At 43.6% G+C, this 14,402-nt stretch overlaps 1 protein-coding gene across 2 annotated transcripts in view; it reads left to right on the top strand.

Moving 5' to 3' along the window:
- fbxw2 (F-box and WD repeat domain containing 2) overlaps window positions 1-14,402 on the top strand; it is a 40,613-nt gene that overhangs the window by 9,996 nt on the left and 16,215 nt on the right. The window contains exons 2-5 of one of the 2 annotated variants that reach the window (XM_070863385.1): window positions 5,839-6,079; window positions 6,848-7,357; window positions 10,096-10,290; window positions 12,367-12,500. In XM_070863385.1, the coding sequence (XP_070719486.1) occupies window positions 6,868-7,357; window positions 10,096-10,290; window positions 12,367-12,500 (819 nt within the window). In that variant the 5' untranslated portion in view covers window positions 5,839-6,079; window positions 6,848-6,867. The remainder of the gene's footprint in view (window positions 1-5,838; window positions 6,080-6,847; window positions 7,358-10,095; window positions 10,291-12,366; window positions 12,501-14,402) is intronic. The other variant, XM_070863383.1, reaches the window with a different exon arrangement.

A 14,402-nucleotide genomic window follows, 5' to 3' on the forward strand; every position in this document is an offset into this window, starting at 1 on the left:
TTAAGGGGGTAAATGTGACCACAAAATACACCTGTCGTTAAAAAACGGCATTGCACGACGATTCGCGGTAAAAACCACGATCTCGGCAACTTTAGCCCGAGGACTATCAACGCCAGGGGAGAAAACACAAAAAAAATTGCAAAAAATGAAAAATCACAAAACATTTACAAGACCCATAACTAAGTAATCGCTGCAAAAGAATGAAAAAATAAAAACTTTAACTCACCTTTGTTGCAGGTCTTCCGACTTACCCATGTTTTTGAGATGGGAATGCCTGCTTTTCTCGTGTTTTTTTTTTCATCCCAAAACAGCTTCGCCGAATGGCCAAACTTAGGGGGTGCGGTTTTTTCGTGTTGCACATTGGTGATCCGCTTTTTGCTGCTATTTTGAAAACGGCATTCTTAAAGTTTGGGGAATTTTGTGCACTTCATTTTAAGAATAAAAAGCACTTTTAACGTGGAAAAAAAAAATCATGTTAAAACGTGCGTTGGGCTGGGGAAATTCTAGCCCATAGAGTTTAATTTCCAGCCGCCGAGTTAACGCTGCTCCGGGATCCCTGGCGGAGGTCCTTCCTGGTGGCCAGAGCTGCCGTCTGAAACAGCGTATTGACTGCTAAACATTCTGGCCCTGAAAAACTAACTTTAATTTTGTGGAGTGTCAAATTTATCCATTTTAATAAAAACATTTAAATTTTTAAGAAACTTACATTTTTTTTAGTTTGTTCCTCTTTATTTCAGGTTTACTGATTCCCCTATGAGATCCCCAATTTTTGTTTTGTTCTTTAACAGTTTCCAAAAGTTAGAATAATAGCAGCAACTTCATTTCCTGGTTCGATCTGTGAGAATTCTGCATTGTGATTGGCTGCTTAGACAGCGCTTGTTGACGTCACAGCAGCTCGCGTTGGGGATTCCCCATTAACTTGCACTGATCTCAGCTAAACGTCGGAAAAGCTGAACTTCTCGCCCCAGAGATCGCGAGATCTTTGTGGGTAGCCTACTTCGGTGTCTTTGCTTGCCGCTGACCGCAAATTACCGACCATTGTTGTGAGGGCAGCAGCAGCTTTGGCGAGTGTGAGTGAAAGCAGAAAGGATGAAGGCTTCCCTGTCGATTTATAGACAACCATGGAAGTGGGAAAGGGAATTTTGATTGAGTCGAGGTGATGGTAGGAATGAGCTGCGAGGGGCAGTCTTGCCTCTCCTCCTCTACAACCAGGTCCAGGAGGAAAATGAATTGCATTCGTGTGCTGACTGTTGCCATCCGAGGGGACAAAGACGACTTTCCTCTGACAAACGTGCTTTGCCGGTATTTACATAAGAACATAAGAATTAGGAACAGGAGTAGGCCATCTAGCCCCTCAAGCCTGCTCCGCCATTCAACAAGATCATGGCTGATCTGGCCGTGGACTCAGCTCCACTTACCCGCCCGCTCCCCGTAACCCTTAATTCCCTTATTGGTTAAAAATCTATCTATCTGTGACTTGAATACATTCAATGAGCTAGCCTCAACTGCTTCCTTGGGCAGAGAATTCCACAGATTCACAACCCTCTAGGAGAAGAAATTCCTTCTCAACTCGGTTTTAAATTGGCTCCCCCGTATTTTGAGGCTGTGCCCCCTAGTTCTAGTCTCCCCGACCAGTGGAAACAACCTCTCTGCCTCTATCTTGTCTATCCCTTTCATTATTTTAAATGTTTCTATAAGATCACCCCTCATCCTTCTGAACTCCAACGTGTAACGACCCAGTCTACTCAATCTATCATCATAAGGTAACCCCCTCATCTCCGGAATCAGCCGAGTGAATCGTCTCTGTACCCCCTCCAAGGCTAGTATATCCTTCCTTAAGTAAGGTGACCAAAACTGCACGCAGTACTCCAGGTGCGGCCTCACCAATACCCTGTACAGTTGCAGCAGGACCTCCCTGCTTTTGTACTCCATCCCTCTCGCAATGAAGGCCAACATTCCATTCGCCTTCCTGATTACCTGCTGCACCTGCAAACTAACTTTTTGGGATTCATGCACAAGGACCTCCTCGTAGGACTGCTCCTGGGCACGGCCAAGGGTGCCATCAGCCGGTCCAGGCAGCGGGCGGTCGAGGGGGTCGTTCAACCTGACTGCCTGCCTCTCTTCCGCTCTTACATCCGGTCCAGGGTGTCCTTGGAGATGGAGCACGCGGTGTTCACCGGTACGCTCGCGGCCTTCCGCGAGAGGTGGGCACCGGAGGGACTGGAGTGCATCATCACGCCCGGCAACCAAATTTTAATTTGATTTTACGTTTTAAAGTTTAATTTGTTTTCATTGCCGGTGCTTTTAGTGTCCCCCTTCCCTTTTATAGGGGGCACTGGGGAAAATTGTGAATTTAGTGCCCAACAAAAAAACAAAAAAACAAAAAACAAAAACAAAAAAAAGGGGGGGGGGAAAAAAAGGGCCTTGTAAATGTCTGGAGTGTCACCCAGGTCGGGTGGCACAGTTTAATGTTTTATGTTTTGCAGGTGAACTCCAAAAAGAGTTTCATGCACAAGGACCCCAGGTCCCTCTGCACCGCAGCATGTTGTAATTTCTCTCCATTCAAATAATATTCCCGTTTTTTTTTCCCCCCAAGGTGGATGACCTCACACTTTCCGACATTGTATTCCATCTGCCAAACCTTAGCCCATTCGCTTAACCTACCTAAATCTCTTTGCAACCTTTCTGTGTCCTCTACACAACCCTGCGTTGGAAAATCTTGGGACTTTTGTTGCCCCCAGACATCTTCCTGCAGCTCCACAACATCACTTCCCTTTTTTGACCACAAGAAATACTTTCCTTTAAGCTGCTATAACCACTTAAGAGCTGGTACCAGTGACCAATTTCCTGCTTGCTCCTTGCTGAGGCACCTATTGGAAGCACATATCTTGCTGGCAGCTGCCCTATTGTATGCAAATTAAGGGTGGCCAGAGACTGAGGCAGATCGAATGTTTTTATTAAAATTCTGATGGGATTGGACAGGTTAGATGCAGGAAGAATGTTACCGATGTTGGGGAAGTCCAGAACCAGGGGTCACAGTCTAAGGATAAGGGGTAAGCCATTTAGGACCGAGATGAGGAGAAACTTCTTCAACGAGAGAGTGGTGAACCTGTGGAATTCTTTGCCACAGAAAGTTGTTGAGGCCAGTTCGTTGGATATATTCAAAAGGGAGTTAGATGTGGCCCATTACGGCCAAAGGGATCAAGGGGTATGGAGAGAAAGCAGGAATGGGGTACTGAGGTGAATGATCAGCCATGATCTTATTGAATGGTGGTGCAGGCTCGAAGGGCTGAATGGCCCACTCCTGCACCTATTTTATATGTTTCTATGAATGCTGACTTCGTGAGATGTGCGTTGCTCTCTCCCTGTCCACTGCCTGCTGGTTCCACGCCAGGAGTGCCACAATTGATCCCAGTTTTTTTGACCGATGATTGATTTTGGATGATTTCTCCAGAAATATACTAGTAAATTGAAAGAATGACGGTTCACAGCAGTCAGCTCATGTCCATTTTTCCTCGTGAATAGCAAATTGCATGTTGTCATCATAGTTTTGAAAACATTTCCATATTTGTCCCTTTATAGTCGAATGGAAAATGGTACTTTGGCCAGTTGTTCAAGATACTCATGGGGCTGAATTTGCAGTCGGAGGCTTCCTGCAGGTGGATGCCTCTGACCAGCAAAAGATCTACACATTTGCCTTCTGCCTCGGGATCCACGGAAACATGTGCTCCTGGGCCACTGTGTAGGCCCGCTTTTACCAGTGCAAGAGTTTTTAAGAAAAGGAAAATCTTGGAGCCCTGCTGAAACTCTAAGGGCACTTAGAAAATAATAATAGGATTGGGCAGGGTCAACACAGATTTCTGAAAGGGAAATCATGTTTGACAAATCTGTTAAGAGTTTTTTGAGGTTGTAACTAGCAGAATAGATGAGGGGTAACCAGTGGATGTGATATATATGGATTTTCAGAAGGCATTCGGTCAGGTGCCACGCAAGAGGTTATTGAACAAAATTAGAGCTTATGGGATTGGGGGTTGGTTAACTGACAGAAAACAGAGTTGAGTTGGCAGACTGTAACTAGTGGGGTACCGCAAGGATTAGTGCCTGGGCCTCAGCTATTCGCAATCTATATCAATGATTTGGATGAGGGGACCAAATGTAATATATCCAAGTTTGCTGATGATACAAAGCTAGGTGGGGATGTAAGTTGTGAGGAGGATGCAAAGAGATTTCATGGGGATATAGACAGGCTAAGTGAGTGGGCAAGAACATGGCAAATGGAATATAATGTGGTGAAATATGTAGTTATCTGTTTTGGTAGAAAAAAATAGAGAAACAGTTTTTTTTAAACGGTGAGAGATTGGGAAATGTTGGTGTTCAAAGGGACTTGGGTGCCCTTGTACACAAATCACTGAAAGTTAACATGCAGGTACAGCAAGCAATTAAGAAAGCAAATGGTATGTTGGCCTTTATTACAAGAGGATTTGAGTATAAGAGTAAAGACATTTTACTGAAATTATATAGGACCCTGGTGAGACAGCACTTGGAGTATTGTGTACAGTTTTGGTCTCCTTACCCAAGGAAGGATTTACTTGCCATAGAGGGAGTGCAATGAAGGTTCATCAGACTGGAGGATGGGGGGGTGGATTGTCGTATGAGGAGAGATTGAGTAGACTAGGCCTCTAGATTTTAGAAGAATGAGAGGTGATCTCATTGAAACATACAACATTCTTACAGGGCTTGACACAGTAGATGCAGGGAGGATGTTTCCCCTGGCTGGGGAGTCTAGAACCAGGGGGTCATAGTCTCGGAATAAGGACCGAGATGAGGAGAAATTTCTTCACTCAGAGGGTGGTGAATCTTTGGAATTCTCTACCCCAGAGAGCTGTGGATGCTCAGTCATTGAGTATATTCAAGACCGCGATCATAGATTTTTGAATATTAATGGAATCAAAGGATATGGGGATAGTGTGGGAAGATGGGGTTGAGGTAGAAGATCAGCCATGATCTCATTGAATGGCGGAGCAGGCTCGAGGGGCCGAATGGCCTACTCCTGCTCTTAATTCTTATGTTCTTATGGAAAATCCAAGTGCCGTATTTTTATGGAAGATAACCAAAGCACTTCTAGTGCTGCTTGAACTGTTTGCAGTGTCATCAGAATCTAGAGATTCCATTTTTTTTTAAACCAATCTTTCCTTTAAAATGTTTATAATCTATACTAGTTAGTGTTTATAATTAAAGCCGTTGCCTCAGCTGCTCTTGAAAATAGCTGGAGCAGAGTTTGCAATTGCAAATGACATGGGCAGGATAATGCAAATTAGATTGACGTTGAAACACCAGCTGTATAGAAACAAGTGACCAGGTAATTGCTCATAGTTTCTGGTATAAGAAAAGTATTACTAACACCGAACCCATTATTGCAGTTGAATAAAATATCTGGGGTTTTTTTGCAGAGAAACTCAGCCTGTGGAAATACCTTCACCACGGCTGGAGCACAATTTTTTTTAACCCTTATCCCCACAATGGAATCGAAATTGATCAAAGGCAAGTTCCGCCCATTTATCGTCGAAAAGACTGCTACGATCCTGACGGTACTTTGGGCGGAACTTTGGTCAAAAAAGCGGCCAATGGGTCAAATGGGCGATACACACTGATTCTGGGCGGCGGGGGGATTCTGAAGAAAGTTACACCGAGGCTGGAGTCGGGCCCAGGGAGGGGGAACGCACCAAAAAAAAAGTTAAAAAAAAAAAAAATCACAAAACCTTCAGAGGACTCTTTAACACAAAATCGCTGCAAAAGAAGTAAAAGAAAAATATATATCTCACTTACCTTTTCTTGCAGATCTTCATACCTACCATCCAGGAAAGATCTGCTCCCATGCGGCAGTCTTTTCTCCTGCAGGGGCGGAGGACCGTTTGGATAAATCTCGGGTGGGAGGACTTTTTTCGGCGTTGTACGCCGGAGGACGCGCCCCAGTGGTCCTTCCAAACTGCCGGCGTGAGGGCCTCGCCAATCTCCCATGGAGGGGAGAACACTGAAAAAAAGCGGGGAACCCACTGAGAAAACTCGGCGGAAGCCGGCGGTAGGACCATCAATTTCGGCCTCAAAACATAAGAACATAAGAAATAGGAGCAGGAGTAGGCCATACGGCCCCTCGAGCCTGCTCCGCCATTTAATACAATCATGGCTGATCTGATCATGGACTCAGCTCCATTTCTCCGCGTGCTCCCCATAACCCCTTATTACCTTATCGTTTAAGAAACTGTCTCTTTCTGTCTTAAATGTATTCAATGTCCCAGCTTCTACAGCTCTCTGAGGCAGCGAATTCCACAGATTTACAACCCTCTGAGAGAAGAAATTTCTCCTCATCTCTGTTTTAAATGGGCGTCCCCTTATTCTAAGATCATGCCCTCTAGTTCTAGTCTCCCCCATCAGTGGAAACATCCTCTCTGCATCCACCTCGTCAAGTCCTCTCATAATCTTATATGTTTCGATAAGATCACCTCTCATTCTTCTGAATTCCAATGAGTAGAGGCCCAACCTACTCAACCTTTCCTCATAAGTCAACCCCTCATCCCCAGAATCAGCCTAGTGAACCTTCTCTGAACTGCCTCCAAAGCAAAATATGGAAACCAAAACTGCACGCAGTATTCCAGCTGTGGCCTCACCAGTACCTTATATAGCTGTAGCAAGACTTCCCTGCTTTTATACTCCATCCCCTTTGCAATAAAGGCCAAGATGCCATTGGCCTTCCTGACCACTGTTTGGGCAGAAATTTGAACCTGTTCTACATGTAGTTATGTGTCACAACATTAACTACAGACATAATATGCTCTCTTGTGTTTCACAGGTATATTGTCACATGGCCATATGGAGAGAAAGGACTTTAATGCATGGCTTGAAACCCTCTCCAGCACATTTATCACCCTGACAGATTCCCAGAAAAATGAGACTCTGGACCACCTGATCAGCTTGAGTGGGGCTGTCCAGTTGAGGCACCTCTCCAACAATCTGGAGACACTTCTGAAACGAGACTTCCTCAAACTACTTCCACTGGAGCTTGGATTTTATCTATTGCAATGGCTTGACCCACCAACCCTGCTCAATTGCTGCCTAGTCTGTAAGCAGTGGAACAAGGTAATAAGTGCCTGCACTGAAGTCTGGCAGGAAGCCTGTCGAAGCTTAGGCTGGCAGATTGATGACACGATTCAGGACACTCTGCACTGGAAGAAGATTTATCTGAAGGCAGTTAGAAGGGTAAAACAGTTACAGGACAAAGAAGCCTTTGAGACCTCCTCTTTGATTGGCCACAGTGCTAGAGTGTATGCTCTTTATTATAAAGATGGATTGTTGTGTACAGGTCAGTATAACAAAAGATCCCCGTGCCAAGAACGCCTGGAAATAAAAACACTTGCAACATGTAATTTGTGAAAAGTTTATCTCTGCTAAGCATTGCTTTTACTGAAAGAGCAACTGTAAATTATTAGCCGGATTTTATAGTTGGGAATAAAGATGTTGCTTTCCCCTGTGCTGTATTCTTCCCATGCTAACCCTTTCTCCCAGGTGTTAGCTGCCACATAGCCTCTCCTTCGACCAAGAGGACATGCTAATCTGTGCTGCAGTTCTCTCAACATCTGCTGCCCAGTGGTTTTTGGTTGTTGGGAAGTAGGCGAGTCACTATGTTCGCAATTTTCTTCATCCTTTTATTCTTTTCTCCCCTTTCTGCCACCCAATAAAGTCAACACAACTGGAGTTGAAATCTACCCAGCAGTCTGGCTGTATTCAAATTTTTTTTCCTCAAAAATATACTTTATTCATATAAAATTTTCACAAGACATTGCAAAATAGTCCAGTACCTTGCGGTCAGCAATTCCATACAATTCGTTTGGATGCTGACAGCAGTTCCATACAATGCACCAGCGTGCATTTCATTTCAAGGTACAGTTTAGTACAATCCGTAAATCACGTTACATGTAATACTGTGCAAATGAGGGTATTACATGGAGCAGATGAGAATAGGTTTACATTACATTCCAGGATACATTTCAATACCGATCACGAATCACGTTACATGTAGCACTATGCAGATGAAAGCAGTACACGGACGAATGAGAATACATTTACATTTCTTTACAAGTTACTAAACAGTGCAGAGACTTTCATGATACATGACACAACACGGGTGTTTTTCTATTCAAATGACTCAGCCTTGGGAGTCATGTGATTTGTTAATGAGGTTCAGCAATCCTTTGCTCAAGGTCACCAACCTGCCTGCTTCAGTTGTGACTGGTGATGGTTGTCATTAATCACTCTTGGTATTCGCTGGATGTGCTATAGTCTTCTCTAGTCAAGGATTAGATGTAAACAGCATCAAATGTCACATTAACATCCTTCAGATTGAAATGAGTGCGAAATAGCTTTAGAATTCTGCAGGTGTAATAATCTCTCCAACATTGCTTGATTTTGACCAAAACAAGTTTGATCTGTTTATTATCCGCCTGTTGTTGCTTGATTTGTTTTTGGGCTGTTTACCGACTGTAATCCGATACGGTTTGTGTTGGTTTGGCGTGTGCTCCACTTGTCATTGATACTAGTTCATAATGTCTACAATATATTGTTTGATTAATCTCTTTGCTGAATAGCCTGTGTGTGAATTTGGGAAGATCTAATATTTCATTCTACACAATGCTGTTTAGAGTGAACACGTGCTCATAAAGAAACTGAATCTGGAGCACTAACCAAAACACATTAGATTCTCCTTCACAGTCCAAAACAACTCTGGTCAAGCAGTGAGCTTTTTTTACCCTCAAAATAATTTCTGTTTCAGTTATGTAGTTGCAGGTAATGTAAATAAAGGGTGCCTACTTATTGTTGAGGCCACATCCTTTACTTTGCATTGCCGGTCTATGAGTGAAGGCCCAGGGATACACTGAGCAGCAGGTCGTCTGAGGGTGAGGGGTAGGATGCAAGTGACCCAAACTATATTTGCCATACAATTGATTGTCTGCAACTTTAGAAATTAATTTTAGCTATGTTAATAAAGGTAATGTTATGGTGGAAAATACTGCAGTTGTAAGTGCTCCACTTAGTATTGAAACAGACTGTTCATTCTGTTTCTGTTGAGTTCTCAGTCAATAAGGTCCATGTCGGTGATTGGAGCGTGGGCAGATTCAGTGAGATCTGGGCAAAGGTGGGGTGAGAGACTGTGGAGGGAGTGATCGGGGCCCAGGAGAGACGTGAGTTCAGGGCCAGGGGCAGCACGGGCCAGCCCACACTGCGATATGTGTGCGCATTAGGTCCGTGCAGCAGAGCTGGTCTCCAGTTGTCCTGGGTAACCCTTGCCACTGGACCAAGACCCAGCTCTGTCAAGCCGTGTGGTGGCTGGTGTGCAACGGCCACCACATGTTTAAAAAAAATCCACGCACAGGCATCTTCCACCCTTCAGGATGTAGTTCAGGACCTGGAATATTAGATCCTTCATTGAAACACCTGTGAACTCATCCTTTTTTGGCGTGGAAGCAAGTCGTCCTCGTTTCGAGGGACTGCCTATGATGATGATGAATTAGTATTACTATTCACTTGTGCTATACGTAAAGGTCCTTTGTGTATATCATGCTTTTGAGACTACTTACTGTATAGACTCCGTTTGTCTATTCCTTACATCATCGGAGTCTCTGACTATACTTTAACCAGCTATAACTGGGGTAATGTAAATAATGCAGTATATTTAAAGGTGATTCAAAGCTGCCATTTATCGGCTGCTTTTGGTTCGAGGTCCAGATTCAGTGCCTGTATAGAGTACCGGCCTCTAAATAAAGTTAACCAGAGGGGAATCCTTTAGCTCTGCTTACGCTCTCTTGAGCTGAATGTAATGTTGGGTTGCAAGGATAGCTGTGGTTTGAATATGTTCAAGTTAGAGAGACCTGTCACTTCAGAATGATTACACCTCTTTATTGCAGAAATTGGAACTAATGAAAATGAATGCCTAATCTATTTGTGTCTCAGTAATTTGATATGTATCATTGCATTGTGTAGTCGTTGTATATTCTGCACAGTACTGAAAAGATTAGTGAATTAATTTTTCTTTTTAATCTGCAGGCTCTGATGATCTATCTGCCAAACTCTGGGATGTTTGTACTGGCCAGTGTATATATGGTATCCAGACTCACACATGTGCTGCAGTAAAGTTTGATGAACAGAAGCTAGTTACAGGATCATTTGATAATACGATAGCCTGCTGGGACTGGAGCTCAGGAGCCAAAACCCAAAACTTCCGTGGTCATACAGGGGCAGGTAGTGAATGAAAAAATACCATTGTAGATAAACGTATCCATGCTCCTGCTACATGCCCTTCATCACAGTAAATTTACATGAAATTGTTAAATTCGGGTGTCTATCATTTTTTATTCGTTCCTGGGTTATGGGCGTCGCTGACAAGGCCGGCATTTATTGCCATCCCTAATTGACCTTGAGAAGATGGTGGTGAGCCGCCACCTTGAACCACTGCAGTCCTTGTGGTGAAGGTACTCCTGAATCCTATATCCTCTAACTTAGCGAACACATAATTCCCCATATAATACAAGCCCTATAAAGCACCTTAGCTACAATACGTGCGGTATAGGTCAATCTTTTTTGTTTCCATTATGTGGATCCACAAAATTCTGTGTACCCTGTTTTTATTTCTATTCCTTATGAGAAGCATATAACTTCTACTTGGAGTCTCTCCCAACACTAGCTGACATATGTAATTTCATACTCACAATTCCAAGCACAAATCCTCATATCACTTACCACAGGGTATACGTGAGCCAGTGCGCTCGTGCACTTACAAAAGCAAAATACTGAGGATACTGGAGATCCGAAATAAAGACAGATATTGCTGGAAATACTCAGCAGGTCAGGCAGTGGAGTGAGAAACAGTGTTAACATTTCAGGTTGGTGACCTTTTCGTCAGAACTGGAAACAGTTAGAGATGTAACGGGTATTAAATGAGTACATGGGCAGGGGAAGGTGGGGGGTTGGGAGGAACAAAAGGGAAGGTCTGTGATAGGGTGGATGGCAAGAGTGATCAAACGGCACAAGCAAAGAATGAAATGACAAAAGGGATGATGGTGCAAGGTGAAAGGAGATGTTAACGGGACAAGTAAAGAAACAATAGATGGGTCTAGAGCAGATGCAAATAGGAATAGCAGACTCATCAACATCTGCCATCTGGAAAAAATGGGGGCAGAGGTTATGGTATGAAATTGTTGAACTCAATGTTGAGTCCAGAAGGCTGTGAAGTGCCTTATTGAAAGATGAGATGCTGTTCCTTGGGCTTCATTAGAACAGTGTAGGAGGCCATTGATGGAGAGGGCAGTATGGGGCGGAGAATTAAAATGACCGGCAACCAGAAGCTCAGGGTCGCGCATGCGGACTGAACGGAGGTGTTTTTCAAAGACAGAGAAAGTGGGAAAATGGAAGAGAGTTCTTGCAGGAAGTGGGGTGGGAGGAAGTATAGTCAAGCTAGCTGACGACCCGATTAAGCCCCGAAAGGAGTCGGGAAATCGGCCAACCTGCCCGAGTTTAGCCCTGGGGGAGGTTGGGGTGGGTCAAAGCATTAACCAAGTTTCCTACGGTAGTGCTGTGGGAGTCAGTGGCCTTGAAATATTCACTCATGCATTTGTTGCTTTTTAAGTTGGTGACAGGAAGAATATTGTCATTTAATATTTATTCACTGTTTAAGAGCCCTTCCATTGTCCCATCTGATGATTTTCTCTCCCAAAATTTCTTGTGATGTAATTTTGAGGCCGCAAGTGCCACTAGGAGTGTTAAGCCCAATGCTTTGACATTGGTGCACAATGCTTTTAAATTCACTTTACCAGCTTATGATGACTTGTCTTGAGTCTACTGAATTCTTTCCATGGCTACAGGCTTCAGTCACTTCCTTGCACCAATCCCACAATATCATCACCTCGACCAAGCTACCACTACGAGCTGAAAGTCACTTGCATCCTAACTGGAACCTACCCATTCTGATTATAGAGTTAACCATACCAGTTATTGCACTTAACACTGAAAATAAAACTGGTACCACTAAAAGGGCCACAATGAATGATGCATGTGCTGAATTATGTTAAAGTAGCATAGCAGTGACTGGAAAGATTGTCTGGTTTTCTTGATCTGAACCAGCCCTCTTCTTCCCCTAGGTCCCACAGGTTCAACTAACTTCACCTACATACCTCCCTCCCTGATAACTCATCTGGAACAGGCACAAATGTTATGGAGAGCATTGTTTAAGGACATGTTTTCCTGGCACTTAAGGACGTATTTTTTTTTTTGTTGGCTCTGAAATTTGTCCAGTTCTAACATAACTTTCTCTCTCTTTAGTTTTTAGTGTTGATTATAGTGATGATCTAGATATCTTGGTCAGTGGGTCTGCAGATTTCACTGTGAAAATTTGGTCATTGTCAACGGGAATATGCTTGAATACACTCACTGAACACACTGAATGGGTGACTAAGGTACTATGCCACCGTTTACTTGAAAAGCTGCTTTCGTTTGTTCTGTTCTTTTATTAATTACATTTGTTACGGGATTTACCATTTGCTGTGTAAGAATTTATACTTTTGATGAATTTTTATAGCCACGGTGATATTAGTATTGGGAATAGAACACTTTTGACCACTAGCATTCATTGTCTGTGTTGAACCGTCCTGAGTCAGTTATAATATGACCCAAATGCATTGTAAAGCTCCCCTGTATCTTGCCACAGGAATGTCCCTTGGAAAAGCCAATTCACGGGTGTAAATTTTTCCATCATTCAATCTTGCAATCCCTTTAATTGAGATTGTCCACTTGCAGACAAGGAACCGGTTTGCGGATGCCAAAGTTCAAGAAACATAGAAACATAGAAAATAGGTGCAGGAATAGGCCATTCGGCCCTTCGAGCCTGCACCACCATTCAATATGATCATGGCTGATCATGTAACTTCAGTACCCCATTCCTGCTTTCTCTCCATAGCCCTTGATCCCTTTAGCCATAAGGGCCACATCTAACTCTCTTTTGAATATATCTAACGAACTGGCCTCTACAACTTTCTGTGGTAGAGAATTCCACAGGTTCACATCTCTGGGTGAAGAGGTTTCTCCTGACCTCGGTCCTAAATGGCTTACCCCTTATCCTTAGACTGTGACCCCTGGTTCTGGACTTCCCCAACATCGGGAACATTCTTCCTGCATCTAACCTGTCCAATCCCGTCAGAATTTTATATGTTTCTCTGAGATTCCATCTCATTCTTCTAAATTCCAGTGAATATAAGCCTTGTCAATCCAGTCTTCATATGTCAGTCCAGCCATCCCGGGAATCAGTCTGGTGAACCTTCGCTGCACTCCCTCAATAGCAAAAATGTCCTTCCTCCGTTAGGAGACGAAAACTGTACACAATATTCAAGATATGGCCTCACCAAGGCCTGTACAACTGCAGTAAGACCTCCCTGCTCCTCTACTCAAATCCTCTCGCTGTGAAGGGCAACATGCCATTTGCCGCCTTTACTGCCTGCTGTACCTGCATGCCTATTTTCAATGACTGATGTACCATGAATACCAGGTCTTGTTGCACTCCCCTTTTCCTAATCTGTCACCATTCAGATAATCTGCCTCCCTGTTTTTGCCATCAAAATGAATAACCTCACATTTATCTACATTATACTGCATCTGCCATGCATTCACCCACTCAACTAACCTGTCCAAGTCACCCTGCAGCCTCTTAGCATCCTCCTCACAGCTCATACTGCCACCCAGTTTAGTGCCATCTGGAAACTTGGAGATATTGCATTCAATTCCTTTGTCCAAATCATTAATGTATATTGTAAATAGCTGGGAGCCCCAACACTGAACCTTGTGGTACCCCACTAGTCACTGCCTGCCATCTGAAAAGGACCCATTTATTCCTACTCTCTGCTTCCTGTCTGCCAACCAGTTCTCTATCCACGTCAATACATTACCCCCAATACCATGTGCTTTAATTTTGCACACTAATCTCTTGTGTGGGACCTTGTCAAAAGCCTTTTGAAAGTCCAAATACAGCACATCCACTGGTTCTCCCTTGTCCATTCTACTAGTTACGTCCTCAAAAAAAATTCTAGAAGATTTGTCAAGCATGCTTTCCCTTTCATAAATCCATGCTGACTTGGACCGATCCTGTCACTGCTTTCCAAATGCGCTGCTATTACATCTTTAATAATTGATTCCAACATTTTCCCCACTACCGATGTCGGGCTAACCGGTCTATAATTCTGTTTCCTCTCCCTCCTTTTTTAAAAAATGGAGTTACATTAGCTACCCTCCAATTCATAGGAACTGATCCAAAGTCTATAGAATGTTGGAAAATGACTGATGTACCATGACACCCAGGTCTCTTTGCT

The sequence above is a fragment of the Pristiophorus japonicus genome, chromosome 20 (genome assembly GCF_044704955.1).
Source record: "Pristiophorus japonicus isolate sPriJap1 chromosome 20, sPriJap1.hap1, whole genome shotgun sequence".
NCBI lineage: Eukaryota > Metazoa > Chordata > Chondrichthyes > Pristiophoridae > Pristiophorus > Pristiophorus japonicus.